At 47.0% G+C, this 15,431-nt stretch overlaps 1 protein-coding gene across 1 annotated transcript; it reads left to right on the top strand.

Moving 5' to 3' along the window:
- Nucleotides 1-4,480: 4,480 nt before the first annotated feature.
- Nucleotides 4,481-9,903, top strand: LOC142255061 (vomeronasal type-2 receptor 26-like). Its single transcript, XM_075326500.1, has 4 exons — nucleotides 4,481-4,628; nucleotides 7,216-7,250; nucleotides 8,309-8,432; nucleotides 9,005-9,903. Exons 1-4 carry the CDS (start codon nucleotides 4,481-4,483, stop codon nucleotides 9,901-9,903), a joined length of 1,206 nt encoding a protein of 401 aa, XP_075182615.1.
- Nucleotides 9,904-15,431: the final 5,528 nt, after the last annotated feature.

Raw genomic sequence — 15,431 nt, 5'->3', positions numbered from 1 at the left:
TTGGTCTAATGAGTCCAAATTTGAGATCTTTGGATCCAACCACCATTTCTTTGTAAAAAAAGGTGAACGGATGGACTCTACATGGCTGGTTCCCACCATGAAGCATGGAGGAGGAGGTGTAATGGTGTGGGGGTGCTTTGCTTGTGACACTGTTGGGGATTTATTCAGACTTGAAGGCATACAGAACCAGCATGGCTGCCACAGCATCTTGCAGCGGCGCGCTATTCCATCTGGTTTGCGTTTAGTTGGACCATCATTTATTTTTCAACTGGACAATAACCCCAAACACACCTCCAGGCTGTGTAAGGGCTATTTGACTAAGAAGGAGAGTGATGGGGTGCTACGCCAGATGACCTGGCCTCCACAGTCACCAGACCTGAACCCAATTGAGATGGTTTGGGGTGAGCTGGACCGCAGAGTGAAGGCAAAAGGCCAACAAGTGCTAAGCATCTCTGGGAACTCCTTCAAGACTTTTGGAAAACCATTTCTGGTGACTACCTCTTGAAGCTCATCAAGAGAATGCCAAGAGTGTGCAAAGCAGTAATCAAAGCAAAAGGTGGCGACTGTGAAGAACCTAGAATATAAGACAGATTTTCAGCTGTTTCACACTTTATTAAGTATTTCATTCCACATGTGTTAATTCATAGTTTTGATGCCTTCAATGTGACTCTACAGTTTTCAGAGTCCTGAAAATAACGAAAACTCTTTGAATGAGAAGGTGTGTCCAAACTTTTGGTCAAAAGAAAAAAAATATTTTTTTTATATATATATATATATAAATATATATATATATATATATATATATATATATATATATATATATATATATATATATATATATTTCAAAAGTCAGTACATCACTCACATTTTTGTAAATATTCTATATTACCTGTTTATGGGACAACACTGCAGATTTCAGAAACAAAAATACCCGAAATGATCCGCTCACCAAGAATCTGTTGAATGTCCAAACAGCTGCTGTGTTGATCCGGATGAATTGCAGGTGCATGGAGATGCGTGGATGGCTTCCACGGGAAAAATCACTATGACAAAATACCCCATAAATTGAATTGAGGACCCCTTGATTATCCTTTGATTTATTATACTTCCACAGAAAGTAGACAAAGGAAAATGTTTGACCAGCACCAATATGGATAAAACTGGGAAATGTATTTATTTTTTTAAAGAAACACATGATAAAACAGAGGACACCCAAGGTGTCCTCTATTTTATGATGTTTAATTTTTTTTTTTTTTCAATAAATTTGAGAGTTTTATCCATATTGGCACTGGACAAACATTTTTCTTTGTCTACTGCAGATTTGACCCTTTGATACAGTGTCAGTGTGCAGCTTGTATAGCAGTATAAATAGCTCAACACACAACCATTAATGTCTAAAATGCTGGAATCAAAAGTGAGTACACCCCTAAGAGAAAATGGCTAAATTATGCCCAATTAGCAATTTTTCCCCTTCCCGGTGTCATGTAACTCATTAGTGTTACAAGGTCTGAGGTGTAAATGGGTAGCAGGGGTGTTAGACTTGGTGTTGTTGCTCACACACTCTCTCATACTGGTCACTGGAGATCAACATGGCTCCTCATGGCAAAGAATTCTCTGAGAAGTTGCAAAAAATAATTATTGCTCTACATAAAGATGGCCGAAGCTATAAGAAGATTGTCACCACCCTGACACTGAGCTTCAGCACAGTGGCCAAGACCATACAGCGGACAACAAGACAGGATCCACTCCAAACAAGACTCACCATGGTTGACTACAAAAGCTGAGTGCACAAGCTCAGTATCATATCCAGAGGTTGTCTGTTCAGAATAGATGTATGAGTGTTGCCAGCATTGCTGCAGAGGTTACAGGGGTGGGGGGTCCGACTGTCAGTACACAGACCATACACCACACACTGCAGAGGTTACAGGGGTGGGGGGTCCGACTGTCAGTACACAGACCATACACCACACACTGCAGAGGTTACAGGGGTGGGGGGTCCACCGGTCAGTGCTCAGACCATATGCCACACACTACAGAGGTTAGAGGTATGAGGGGTCTGCCTGTCAGTGCTCAGATCCTATGCCACACACTGCAGAGATTACAGGGGTGGAGGGTCCTCCTGTCACTGCTCAGATCATACACCACACACTGCAGAGGTTACGGGTGGGGGGTCCACCTGTCAGTGCTCAGACCATAGGCCGCACACTGCAGCTGTTATAGGCGGTGTCTGCCTGTCAGTGCTCAGACCATACACCGTACACTGCAGAGGTTACAGGGGTTACAGGGCCACCTTTCAGTACTCAGACCATACGTCACACACTGCAGTTGTTACAGGGTTGGGGAGCCGCCTGTCAGTGCTCACACCATACACTGCAGAAGTTACAGAGGTGGGGGGATGCTATAGTCATTGCTCAAACCATATGCTGCACACTCCAGCACATTGACCTGCATGGCTGGTGTCCCAGAAGGAAGCCTTTTCTAAAGATGATGCACAAGAAAGCCGCATTTTGATGAAGACAACCAGACTAAGAACATAGATTCCTGGAACCGTCCTGTGGTCTGATGAAATCAAGATAAACTTATTTGGTTAAGATGGTGTCAAGCATGTGTGGCGGCTCCAGGTGAGAAGGACAAAGACAAGTGTGTCCTGACTTTAGTCAGGCATGGTGGTGGAGGGTCATGGTTTGAGGCTGAATGGGTGCTGCTGGCTGTGGGGAGCTGTAGGTTTTTGTAACGCCTGCCTGGAACCACAGACTCATACTGGCTGTCACAGACAGGATAGAGGAAAGCCACTAACAAAGCAGAACTCCGAGAACCCTGAAACGCTTTAACCCCTATACAGGGATTTGAAATTACTGCAGGGGCCCGGAGATCGCTACGTGTGCAAGGCTGCAGTCCAGAGGAGAGTAGTCTTCAGGCAGGGTCAAACCAGGAGATGCAGCACAGGGACAAAATCGTCAGACAATGATGTAGTCAGGACTGCAGGTCCCAGGGAAACCCAGCTTAGTGGATGAGCAAAGCCCGCACCCACCAGAGCCACTGGCATCGACTTCTCTCCTATCACCAGCACAGTCCACAGTGGAAACATGGCATCGCCTGGTGATTGAAACAGAAGTCGCAGGAGCAGACTCCGGTAGAGATGTGACAATCATTGAGGGAACCATGAATGCTCATGTGACGCCCTGGGCAAGCCAGGGGTCACAGGTCACAACATCACATGCACCCCACATTCCCGGCAGGTACATCTAGGCTAACCTAAAATCCTTGTTGCCTTCCTCCAGGGGCTGATGTCCACACCAGGGGGTGGGCCAGGCGGTTGGCTCCGCCCACCGAGGAGTTCACAGCCCTGGAGGCGAGAAGAACCAGGCAGAACAGTTTAGGAAGTGAAAGTAGAAGGAAGTGAAGTGGTAGTGGAGCAAGGAGAGGAGCTTGTAAGAGGAGTGAAGAAGTAAAAAGAAACAGTTAAGCAAGCCAGAAGTTTGTCCGGGTGTGTGCCCCGGACTGAGACAGCAAGGTCAGCAGACGGCGGTGATAGTCTGAAGGGGGACTGCTTGGAGGTTGCTGGAAGGACCGCGGACGGGTGGTGACCCGGCGGTACCGGAGCAGTATACGAAGAACAGTCAGCACCAGGGCAGGGGCCTTTCGGATCCCGGCAAGGCTAGGAGTCGCCATAATTTGCCAAATCTGTCAGTGAAGGGGACCTCTGTCTCCTAACAACCAAGTCCCGATTGAAGGCAACAGTCCGACCGTTGAGGGGAGACACCGCCACCGCCAAGGCACCAGTTTCCCAGGGCCAGCGCCTGCGGGCAAGAGAGGGGCTCCCCTGGCCCATATCCAAGCCGGGGAGCGGGTAACCGGTGGGGACCCATCGCTACCAAGAGACTTTACATAGCTGCAGGGAAGAGACCGTCACCGCTAACTGCAGGGAACTGCAGCACCGTAACCGTCCGAGGGACCCGTCCAACCAGCCGTTTGTTTACCGAGAACTGTGTCGTGTTTACTGGCTGAGTGAGTACCTCCGTGCCGTGTGGCACAACGCTGCCCCTGCGCCTCTGCACCTCCACAGGCCCCATACCTGCCTGTCCACCATTCCAACCCCATCACTGGGCCCCAGGAGCACAAAAACCCCTACCCACGGAGGGGCAAATCAACAACTGGCTGCTCCATACCATCACTCCCGGGATCCCCATACAGAGCAGCGGTGGTGTTCACTTAATCACCACAACCGTGGGTGGCGTCACGGACAATAAACTATCCCAAAACCCAATCCCCTTTCACTCACGGGCGAGGAGCGCCGCTCGAGTCCCCGGGATCCGGCCCATCGCTCGAGCCACCGAGCAGCAGCAGCAGGCCGCAGCAGCCGCAGCGGCAGCCGGACCCGAGCAGTGGGAGAGCGCGGCGTCCCATCCTCCGCCCGCGACACTCACATGTCCTGTGACATATTGAAGCAGAGCATGATCCCCTCCCTTCATATTCCAACATGATAATGAGCCCAAACACCTCTAAAACAACCACCGCCTCGCTACAGAAACTGAGGGTGATGGTGCTGGACCGGCCGAGCGTCACCAGACCAAAAACCCTATGGAGTATCTGTGGGCCTCCTCAAACCGAAGGTGGAGGAGTGCAAGGTCTGTAACATCCACAAGCTCTGGGATGTCATCATGGAGGATGGAAGAGGATCCAGCGGCTCCTGTGAAGCTCTAGTGACCTCAAGACCCAAGACAGGTGAGGCCATGCTGGAAATAATGACGACTACACAAAGTATTCACACTTTTCACATAATTTTGCGATTTTTTACTTAGGGGTGTACTCACTTCTGTTGCCAGCGGTTTAGACATTAATGGCTGTGTGTGAGTTATTTAGAGGACACCAAACGTACACTGTTATACTATGCAAGCTGCGCAATGACACTGTACATTGTATCAAAGTGTCAGATCTGAAGGGTTGTCCCATGAAAAGTTATAATAAAATAGGTACAAAAATGTGAGTGGTGTACTCACTTTTGTGATCTGCTGTGTATATATATATATATATATATATATATATATACACAGTTAGGTCCAGAAATATTTGGACAGTGACACAATTTTGGCGAGTTGGGCTCTGCATGCCACCACATTGGATTTGAAATGAAACCTCTACAACAGAATTCAAGTGCAGATTGTAACGTTTAATTTGAAGGTTTGAACAAAAATATCTGATAGAAATTGTAGGAATTGTCACATTTCTTTACAAACACTCCACATTTTAGGAGGTCAAAAGTAATTGGACAAATAAACCAAACCCAAACAAAATATTTTTATTTTCAATATTTTGTTGCGAATCCTTTGGAGGCAATCACTGCCTTAAGTCTGGAACCCATGGACATCACCAAACGCTGGGTTTCCTCCTTCTTAATGCTTTGCCAGGCCTTTACAGCCGCAACCTTCATTGTCTTGCTTGTTTGTGGGTCTTTCCGTCTTAAGTCTGGATTTGAGCAAGTGAAATGCATGCTCAATTGGGTTAAGATCTGGTGATTGACTTGGCCATTGCAGAAGGTTCCACTTTTTTGCACTCATGAACTCCTGGGTAGCTTTGGCTGTATGCTTGGGGTCATTGTCCATCTGTACTATGAAGCGCCGTCCGATCAACTTTGCGGCATTTGGCTGAATCTGGGCTGAAAGTATATCCCGGTACACTTCAGAATTCATCCGGCTACTCTTGTCTGCTGTTATGTCATCAATAAACACAAGTGACCCAGTGCCATTGAAAGCCATGCATGCCCATGCCATCACGTTGCCTCCACCATGTTTTACAGAGGATGTGGTGTGCCTTGGATCATGTGCCGTTCCCTTTCTTCTCCAAACTTTTTTCTTCCCATCATTCTGGTACAGGTTGATCTTTGTCTCATCTGTCCATAGAATACTTTTCCAGAACTGAGCTGGCTTCATGAGGTGTTTTTCAGCAAATGTAACTCTGGCCTGTCTATTTTTGGAATTGATGAATGGTTTGCATCTAGATGTGAACCCTTTGTATTTACTTTCATGGAGTCTTCTCTTTACTGTTGACTTAGAGACAGATATACCTACTTCACTGAGAGTGTTCTGGACTTCAGTTGATGTTGTGAACGGGTTCTTCTTCACCAAAGAAAGTATGCGGCGATCATCCACCACTGTTGTCATCCGTGGACGCCCAGGCCTTTTTGAGTTCCCAAGCTCACCAGTCAATTCCTTTTTTCTCAGAATGTACCCGACTGTTGATTTTGCTACTCCAAGCATGTCTGCTATCTCTCTGATGGATTTTTTCTTTTTTTTCAGCCTCAGGATGTTCTGCTTCACCTCAATTGAGAGTTCCTTAGACCGCATGTTGTCTGGTCACAGCAACAGCTTCCAAATGCAAAACCACACCCCTGTAATCAACCCCAGACCTTTTAACTACTTCATTGATTACAGGTTAACGAGGGAGACGCCTTCAGAGTTAATTGCAGCCCTTAGAGTCCCTTGTCCAATTACTTTTGGTCCGTTGAAAAAGAGGAGGCTATGCATTACAGAGCTATGATTCCTAAACCCTTTCTCCGATTTGGATGGGAAAACTCTCATATTGCAGCTGGGAGTGTGCACTTTCAGCCCATATTATATATAGAATTGTATTTCTGAACATGTTTTTGTAAACAGCTAAAATAACAAAACTTGTGTCACTGTCCAAATATTTCTGGACCTAACTGTATTATGCGTACCGATACATTATATTTCTGCTATCAATACCATGACGCTTCATTGCAGAATTACATGAGCAGTTCGAGCCAGTATCATCTCTGCCTCCTGTCGATAACCCCTCTATATTTAGCTGGATAACCTAAAATATTTTATGTTTTCAATCATGGAGGCTGGCTTTTGTTTCCCGCCATCATAAATGTGTTGCAGGAGCTGTGTAGTCATCATCAGTAACCATCATAGAAGTTTGTGTTCAGCCCTCTGGAGAACCCAGGGGTACAATCTATGCCATTTCATCATGCAGCAAGTGCCAGTGACTCAGATGGTGACATTCTTGAGAGAACATAATGACATGTAATTGTTTGGGGGTCACATGACCCAACAAGCAAGAAATCCAGAATGTTTTCCCATGCAAATAACTAAATAAGGTAATAACTTTTGAATTATATGTACAGAATGAATGAAAAGTTACTGGGGTGCTACTTTAAGCTTTGGCTCATTTGTCCACCTTATTTCCTTGCAGTCAGCGCCCTACAACAGATGCAGAAGAGCATAAAAGTATCATTTCACATAGTTGAGCATTTGTAGGACTTACACATTTTTCTTTGTTCTTTCATTCCAATTTACCTTTTCTTCCATGGCAAAACGTGGACACATTTATAGCATATTGTCAGTGTATTTTTCATCTGCATTAAATGTTTTCACGCTATTTCTTAACTTTCAAACTGTAGAAGATAAAGATTACACATTGTGTTAATAACTGTATATAAGAGAATATCGTTTTATTATAAGTCTAAAGGCCACTTTACACACAACGACGTCGCTAACGAGATGTCGTTGGGGTCACGGAATTCGTGACACACATCCAGCATCGTTAGCAACGTCGTTGCGTGTAAAACGTACGAACGACCACTAACGATCAAAAATACTCACCATATCGTTGATCGTTGACGCGTCGTTCTAATCTCAAATATCGCTGCTGCTGCAGGTACGATGTTTTTTCGTTGTTCCCGAGACAGCACACATTGCTATGTGTGGCACCCCAAGAACGAGAAACAACATCGCACCTGCGGCCGCCGGCGACGAGGAAGTAAGGAGGTGGGCGGGGTGTTACGGCCGCTCATCTCCGCCCCTCCGCTTCTATTGGGCGGCCGCTTAGTGACGTCGCTGTGATGCCAAACGAACCGCCCCCTTAGAAAGGAGGAGGTTCGCCGGCCTCAGCGATATCGCTAGGAAGGTAAATATGTGTGACGGGTGTTAGCGATGTTGTGCGCCACGGGCATCGATTTGCCCGTGACGCACAACCGAATGGGGGTGGGTGCTTTCATCAGCGACATCGCTAGTGATGTCACTGTGTGTAAAGTGCCCTTAAGACAAAGTATTCCATAACCAATTTTCTAAATCTATGGACAGGGATGTTCTATAGCTTTAGTATCACTGACGATCCTGCAGAGTTGGTGTCCGGAGATCTGTGGTTGACACTGTCATCATATTTATCTTATATAACACTTCGGACAAACTGAAATGCAAAGTATCATCTCATTTTTATTTGTACCAATGTTGGCATTTAATGACATTGGAAATATAAATGTATGAACCTTGTCATCTTTCTATAGGCTCCAAAGTCTCAATGCTCAACAAGCTGTGAACCTGGACAGAGGAAAGTGCCCACTTCTAGCATACACTTCTGCTGTTACGATTGTGCCCCTTGTTCAGAAGGAGAAACCTCTAATGTCACAGGTATAATCAGTCTTGCAGCTTTTATATTTCCGGTAACACAAATTATATTAACATATAAAACAGATCAGCATTGACAGTGATAGTATTATAGATTACAAAGACTTCTACAGTCTACAGCCATGACACAGTGCAATAAACACAAGACTCAGACCTCCTCCAGACCAAGCAAGTCCACTCAAGAAAACGAGAACTCAACACCCTGATCGTCCGCTGTAGGTGACCTATTTACAGACATTGCCACCTACTTACAAGACAAGTAAAGGGCTATTCTGTGATTCAAACCAATGACCAATAATTGGTGATGATGAGTCGTGAGAATCATTGTAGATGGAGAGATCCACAGTGAAGGATGATTTCTCATGTACGGCAAGCGTGAAATTAATAAGCAAAAGTCCCATCCACTCCCTTATGGAGCCCATTTGTACAATTTCAATTTTTCAAACACCTACTGTAAGTGGAAGAAAACAACCATGAAATTGTTAGAAATAAATAGGAGGTCAGTGACATATTGTATATAACTGCACATATAACCTCAACTAATGAGCGGATCTCACATGCACTTTGTCCTACAGATAGTGAAAACTGCATGAAGTGTCCAGAAGACGCCTGGTCAAGTGAGAACCGAACATTCTGCATCTCAAAGAAGATAGAATATTTATCTTATAGTGAGGACATCATTTCTGTAGCTTTTTCATGTTTATCGACCTCCTTCTGTATTCTGACTTTTTTCATTTTTGCAATTTTTGTTTCACACCGTGACACCCCGATTGTAAGAGCGAATAACAAGAACCTGAGCTTCGTTCTCCTGGTCTCCATCATGCTCAGCTTCCTCTGTGTCTTCTTGTTCCTTGGTCGTCCTGTGGATATTACCTGCATGTTACGTCAGATCTGCACTGGACTACTTCTCTCAATATCCATCTCTTCGTTGTTGGCCAAGACTATAACGGTTTACATCGCGTTCAAAGCCACCAAACCTGGAAGTGTGTGGAGAACATGGACTGGAGTAAAACTCCCTAATTGTGTGCTCCTGATCTGCTCCTCCGTCCAGGTGGTCATCTGTATGAGTTGGGTGACCCTCTGTCCCCCCTTCCAGGAGCTGGACACACATTCTTATAGGGAGAAGATCATAGTTCAGTGTAATGAAGGCTCCGATCTTTGGTTCTACTCTGTCCTGGGTTATATGGGGATTCTGGCCGCTGTTAGTTTTATTACAGCTTTCTTAGCCCGGACATTACCGGACAGTTTTAATGAGGCCAAGTACATCACCTTCAGCATGCTGGTGTTCTGCAGTGTCTGGATAGCCATGATCCCAGCTTATCTCAGCACCAAAGGCAAATATATGGTGGCTGTGGAGATATTTGCCATCCTGACCTCTAATGCTGGGCTGTTGGGCTGCATATTTTTCCCTAAATGTTATGTAATTCTGCTTAAAGCTGAACTAAATACCAGAAAACATGTACTAGGTAAATAGAGCATTTTCATACATGCCTGTAGACCTGATAAATGGTAAAAGATTAGCAGCGTAACATGACAAAAATGGTCCAATATTAGAGCCATTGGCTCTGAGCTTATGGGATAATTGGCTGATTTATGCGCCGGGGCATGACACCTCCAACAGATAATGTCCTGAGATTTACCCCTTGAACCCAACTCTGACCCTGTCTCCTGGGACTTTGCAGACCCACTTTTGGGTACCCCAGTGAGGTGACCATATGCCCCTTTGACTCAACAGGAATTTATTGACCACCAGGTATTTCTCCACCAGGCCCACCAGTTTGTCTGCGTTCTGGGGATCTCTCTGGGCATCCAAAAATGAACTGGCCACAGCAGAAAGTGGACAAACCAGTCCATCAACACCCTCTCCACCATTTGGGCTGGTGATCAAGTTTCTTGCTGCAGCCACTCCTGTACTAAGTGCAGAAGGTCAAACATATGGGACCTGTGAGGTTGTCCCTGTGGTAGCCCCAGTGGTCCATCTATTGTGCCCTGATTGCCAAAGTTATGCTGAGCCATAATCTTCACCTTGAGTTTATCATGCTCCTTGGCATTCTGAAGGGCCAGATTAAAATACTGCTTCTCCAGTCAGATATGGCACTAGAACCTCTGCGCACTTTTCTGGAGGCAACTTTGCACAATCTGCGACTCTCTTAAACACAGACAGGAATGCGTACGTCATCTCCTGGAGTCATATGTTGCAACACCCGTTTTAGTCTTCCTCACTTGAGTCTCCTCTCTGTGGCTTGGGGTTGGTGCAGTTTCCTTACCTTTGACAGCCTCTACTAAGAGCTCCATCTACTGCTGGTGCCGCTGCTGGAACTTGTCACGTTCGCCGGATGTAGCAAGTGTGGCATGGTGTATTCAGACCTCCGTGCATCTGCACAACAAAAAGCACATGAAAAGGGGGGCACCGGGAATGGTAGGCCCTGGAACTAGTGAGAGGGGTAGGTGAGCACCCCCTAACCTCACCTGCAACTGTCCCTTCTCTCCTCACCAGCCCCTATACAGTCTCCGCAACTGTCACCGAACAGGAATCTGGGACCCTCGGAAGACCCTATGGTAACCCTGACTAGTGAGGGGCAGGAGCGGTTCACTAGACCTCATTGCTGCACTAAACAACACACCAGTGAAGTAAAGACAAACAGGGGGAAAATTAACAACCAAAAGGATATGGCCTGAGCATAGGAACTTGACATGCATAACCTTCCTCAAAGGTGGCCAGGACACAAATGACTTTGTATCTTCATCAGGGAATGCTGGGATACACTGCTATTTAAAGCTGAAGGGTGTGACTACTTAGTGAGTGCAGCTGATCACTCAGCAAGGAACTGCTTTGGAAAAGCTGCAATAGCAAAACTGGCACTTAACCACTTCTGTGCCAAGAGAAATTAAGCCCATTTAAATGAAAAGAGCCAGGTGAGAGGCTCTAGTCCAAAGGCTGTGACTGGTCTCAACATGCAGGAAGACAACCGTGACAGAACTACTGCCAGTGCTGCTGCTGAACTCGAAATAAGGGAATTGGCAGACCCACCCAGCCCTAGTGGCCGTTCCTAAAACTATGACCCAAAATCTGGGACCATTAAAAAACATATATCAGCACTACATGTGCTGGAGCCTGTTTCTTTGGGACCTACATTACAGAGGATTGCCACCTCAGTGGCACATATCTCCCATCTGTGCCACCCCTGTGCCAGCAGCCAATGCTGCTCGGATCCGTGCCTTCAGGGGTGGTGGCTAGAGATGAGCGAACCGGTCCCGGTTCGGCTCGAGGCCGGTTCCCCGAACGGAGGTCCCGTTCGAGTTCGGCTCGTCGAACGTTCGACGAACCGAACTCGAACTGCATAGGAAACAATGGCAGGCAATCACAAACACAGAAAAACACCTAGAAAACACCCTCAAAGGTGTCCAAAAGGTGACAAACAACTCAAACACATGGGAAAGTGACAAGGACATATACTCATGCGAAAACAAAACAGCTGGACAAGGAAAAAGAGGAGGACACACAGATATAGGCATGGCACGCCCTTCTAAAGTCATGTAAAACACCGCAAGGTGACTCCAAGCGGAGTCTCCCTTTTTTCCAAAAATTGGGCCACACAGACACCCACCCCTTCAGTGGCAGCAGTTGTGCCCCAGTTGTACACTTCACAGCTACATTTGCATCAAGCACATTCAAAAATACGCCATTCTTATCCGTCCCCAGGATGACACCGGGGTAGGTAGCAAAGTCTTTCCTGATCCCAGCTCTGTTCATCTTGGCTTCTTTTAAAAACACAGCAAGCAAGGGTTACTCCAAGCGGAGTCTCCCTTTTTTCCAAAAATTGGGCCACACAGACACCCACCCCATCAGTGGCAGCACTTGGGCCCTAGTTGCAAACAGGATGTTTTGATTTGCATCAAGCACATTCAAAAATACGCCATAATTAACCGTCCCCAGCGTGACACCGGGGTAGGTAGATAAAGTCTTTGCTGAACCATGACTTGTTCATCTTGGCTTCTTTTAAAAACAATGTAAGCAAGGGTTACTCCAAGCGGAGTCTCCCTTTTTTCCAAAAATTGTGCCCCACACACACCCACCCCTTCAGTGGCAGCACTTGTGCCCTAGTTGTACACTTCACAGCTAGATTTGCATCAAGCACATTCAAAAATACGCCATAATTAACCGTCCCCAGGATGACACCGGGATAGGTAGCAAAGTCTTTCCTGATCCCAGCTCTGTTCATCTTGGCTTCTTTTAAAAACAATGTAAGCAAGGGTTACTCCAAGCGGAGTCTTCCTTTTTTCCAAAAATTGGGCCCCACACACACCCACCCCTTCAGTGGCAGCAGTTGTGCCCCAGTTGTACACTTCACAGCTAGATTTGCATCAAGCACATTCAAAAATACGCCATAATTAACCGTCCCCAGGATGACACCAGGGTAGGTAGCAAAGTCTTTCCTGATCCCAGCTCTGTTCATCTTGGCTCCTTTTAAAAAACACAGCAAGCAAGGGTTACTCCAAGCGGAGTCTCCCTTTTTTCCAAAAATTGGGCCCCACACACACCCACCCCATCAGTGGCAGCACTTGGGCCCTAGTTGCAAACAGGATGTTTTGATTTGCATCAAGCACATTCAAAAATACGCCATAATTAACCGTCCCCAGCGTGACACCGGGGTAGGTAGATAAAGTCTTTGCTGAACCATGACTTGTTCATCTTGGCTTCTTTTAAAAACAATGTAAGCAAGGGTTACTCCAAGCGGAGTCTCCCTTTTTTTCCAAAAATTGTGCCCCACACACACCCACCCATTCAGTGGCAGCACTTGTGCCCTAGTTGTACACTTCACAGCTAGATTTGCATCAAGCACATTCCAAATCCACAAGCATTTACTCTCCCCAGGATGACACAGGGGTTGTAAATTCCTTCTGGATCCATGACTTGTTCATTTTGATGAACGTCAGTCTGTCCACATTGTCACTGGACAGACGCGTGCGCTTATCTGTCAGCACACACCCAGCAGCACTGAAGACACGTTCAGAGACAACGCTGGCAGCTGGACACGACAAAATCTCCAAGGCGTAACTGGAGAGCTCTGGCCATTTTTCTAGGTTTGAAGCCCAAAATGAGCAAGGCTCCAGTTGCACAGTCATGGCATCGATGTTCATTTGGAGATACTCCTGTATCATCCTCTCCAGCCGTTGACTATGTGTCAGACTTGTTGTCTCTGGTGGCCTTGCAAAGGAGGGTCTAAAAAAATTATGAAAAGATTCCATAAAATTGCTGTTACCAGCACCAGATACGGTCCTACTGGTACGGGTAGACTGTTGAAGTTGACGAGACCGTCCCATGTTTGTCAAGTTACAACTGGGAGATTCCCTCCCTGCACCTGCACGGTTGTTTGGTGGAAAAGCCGAGCTAAGATCGAGTAACAGCTTCTGCTGATACTCCTGCATACGTGCGTCCCTTTCTATGGCTGGAATTATGTCACAAAATTTGGACTTGTACCGGGGATCTAATAGTGTGGCAATCCAGTAGTCATCATCACTTCTAATTTTGACAATATGACTGTCATGTTGGAGGTAGTGCAACAAAAAGGCACTCATGTGTCTTGCGCAGCCATGCGGACCAAGTCCACGCTGTGTTTGTGGCATAGAGGTGCTACCCGTTCTTTCTTCCTCTGACATCTCCCCCCAACCTCTTTCAACTGAAATTTGACCAAGGTCTCCCTCATCCGCTGAGTCTTCCATGTCCATGGACAGTTCGTCCTCCATTTCTTCATGTTCTCCTGCACCTTGCTCAACATTTCGCCTGCTACTATGCGCCCTTGTCGATCCCTGTCCCCCATGGTCCCATGCCTGCTGCGTTGGTGATGATGAACGTCTGGACCTTGGTGATGTTGTTGTCCCTTGCGCATATGAATCCTCCTGTAGTTCCTCCCCTTCATGTTGTCCCACCCCCTGACTCTGAATAGTGTTTAGCGTGTGCTCCAGCAAGTAAATGACTGGAATCGTCATGCTGATAATGGCATTGTCAGAGCTAAACATATTCGTCGCCATGTCGAAACTGTGCAGAAGGGTGCATAGGTCCTTGATCTGAGACCACTCCATCAGGGTGATCTGCCCCACCTCTGCATCTCGTTGGCCCAGGCTATACGTCATGACGTATTGCACCAGGGCTCTGCGGTGCTGCCACAGTCGCTGTAACATGTGGAGAGTTGAATTCCAGCGTGTCGCCACATCGCATTTCAGGCGATGAACCGGCAGGCCGAAAGACTTCTGGAGCGATGCAAGTCGCTCTGCTGCGGCGCTTGAACGGCGGAAGTGAGCAGACAGTTTTCGTGCCCTGTTCAGAAGGCCATCTAGGCCGGGATAGTGTGTTAAAAATTGCTGGACGACAAGGTTCAACACGTGAGCCATACAAGGTACGTGTGTCACCTTGCCCAGGCGAAGGGCCGCACCCAGGTTTGCAGCATTGTCGCACACGGCCTTACCAGGCTGCAGGTTGAGTGGAGACAACCATTTATTAAACTCGGACCGCAGAGCTGACCACAACTCCTCAGCTGTGTGACTCTTATTCCCAAGACATGTCAAGCTAAAGACCGCCTGATGCCGTTGCGCTCTGCTGCCAGCATAGTAATGACGGGTGCGTGATTCCTTCTGCGCAGTGAGAACGCTGGTGGCCTGACCAGGCAGGCTTGGGGCGGAGGTGGAGGACCCAGATGAGGTGGAGGATGCAGAAGCAGTGGCGGAACTTGGACAGACAGAGGATTGACACACAAGTCGTGGGGACGGCAAGACTTGTGCAGCAGACCCTTCACCATCTATCACCATAGTTACCCAGTGCCCAGTCAGCGACATGTAACGTCCCTGTCCATGCTTACTGGTCCAAGTATCGGTGGTGAAATGCACCCGTTCACACACAGAGTTTCTCAAGGAAGCGGTGATGTTGTGTGCGACATGCTGGTGTAGCGCGGGCACACCTTTCTTAGAGAAGTAGTGGCGACTAGGCATCTGGTACTGGGGCAC

This window comes from Anomaloglossus baeobatrachus, chromosome 10 (assembly GCF_048569485.1).
Source record: "Anomaloglossus baeobatrachus isolate aAnoBae1 chromosome 10, aAnoBae1.hap1, whole genome shotgun sequence".
Taxonomy (NCBI): Eukaryota; Metazoa; Chordata; class Amphibia; order Anura; family Aromobatidae; genus Anomaloglossus; species Anomaloglossus baeobatrachus.
This window is presented reverse-complemented; position numbering and strand designations above follow the sequence as displayed.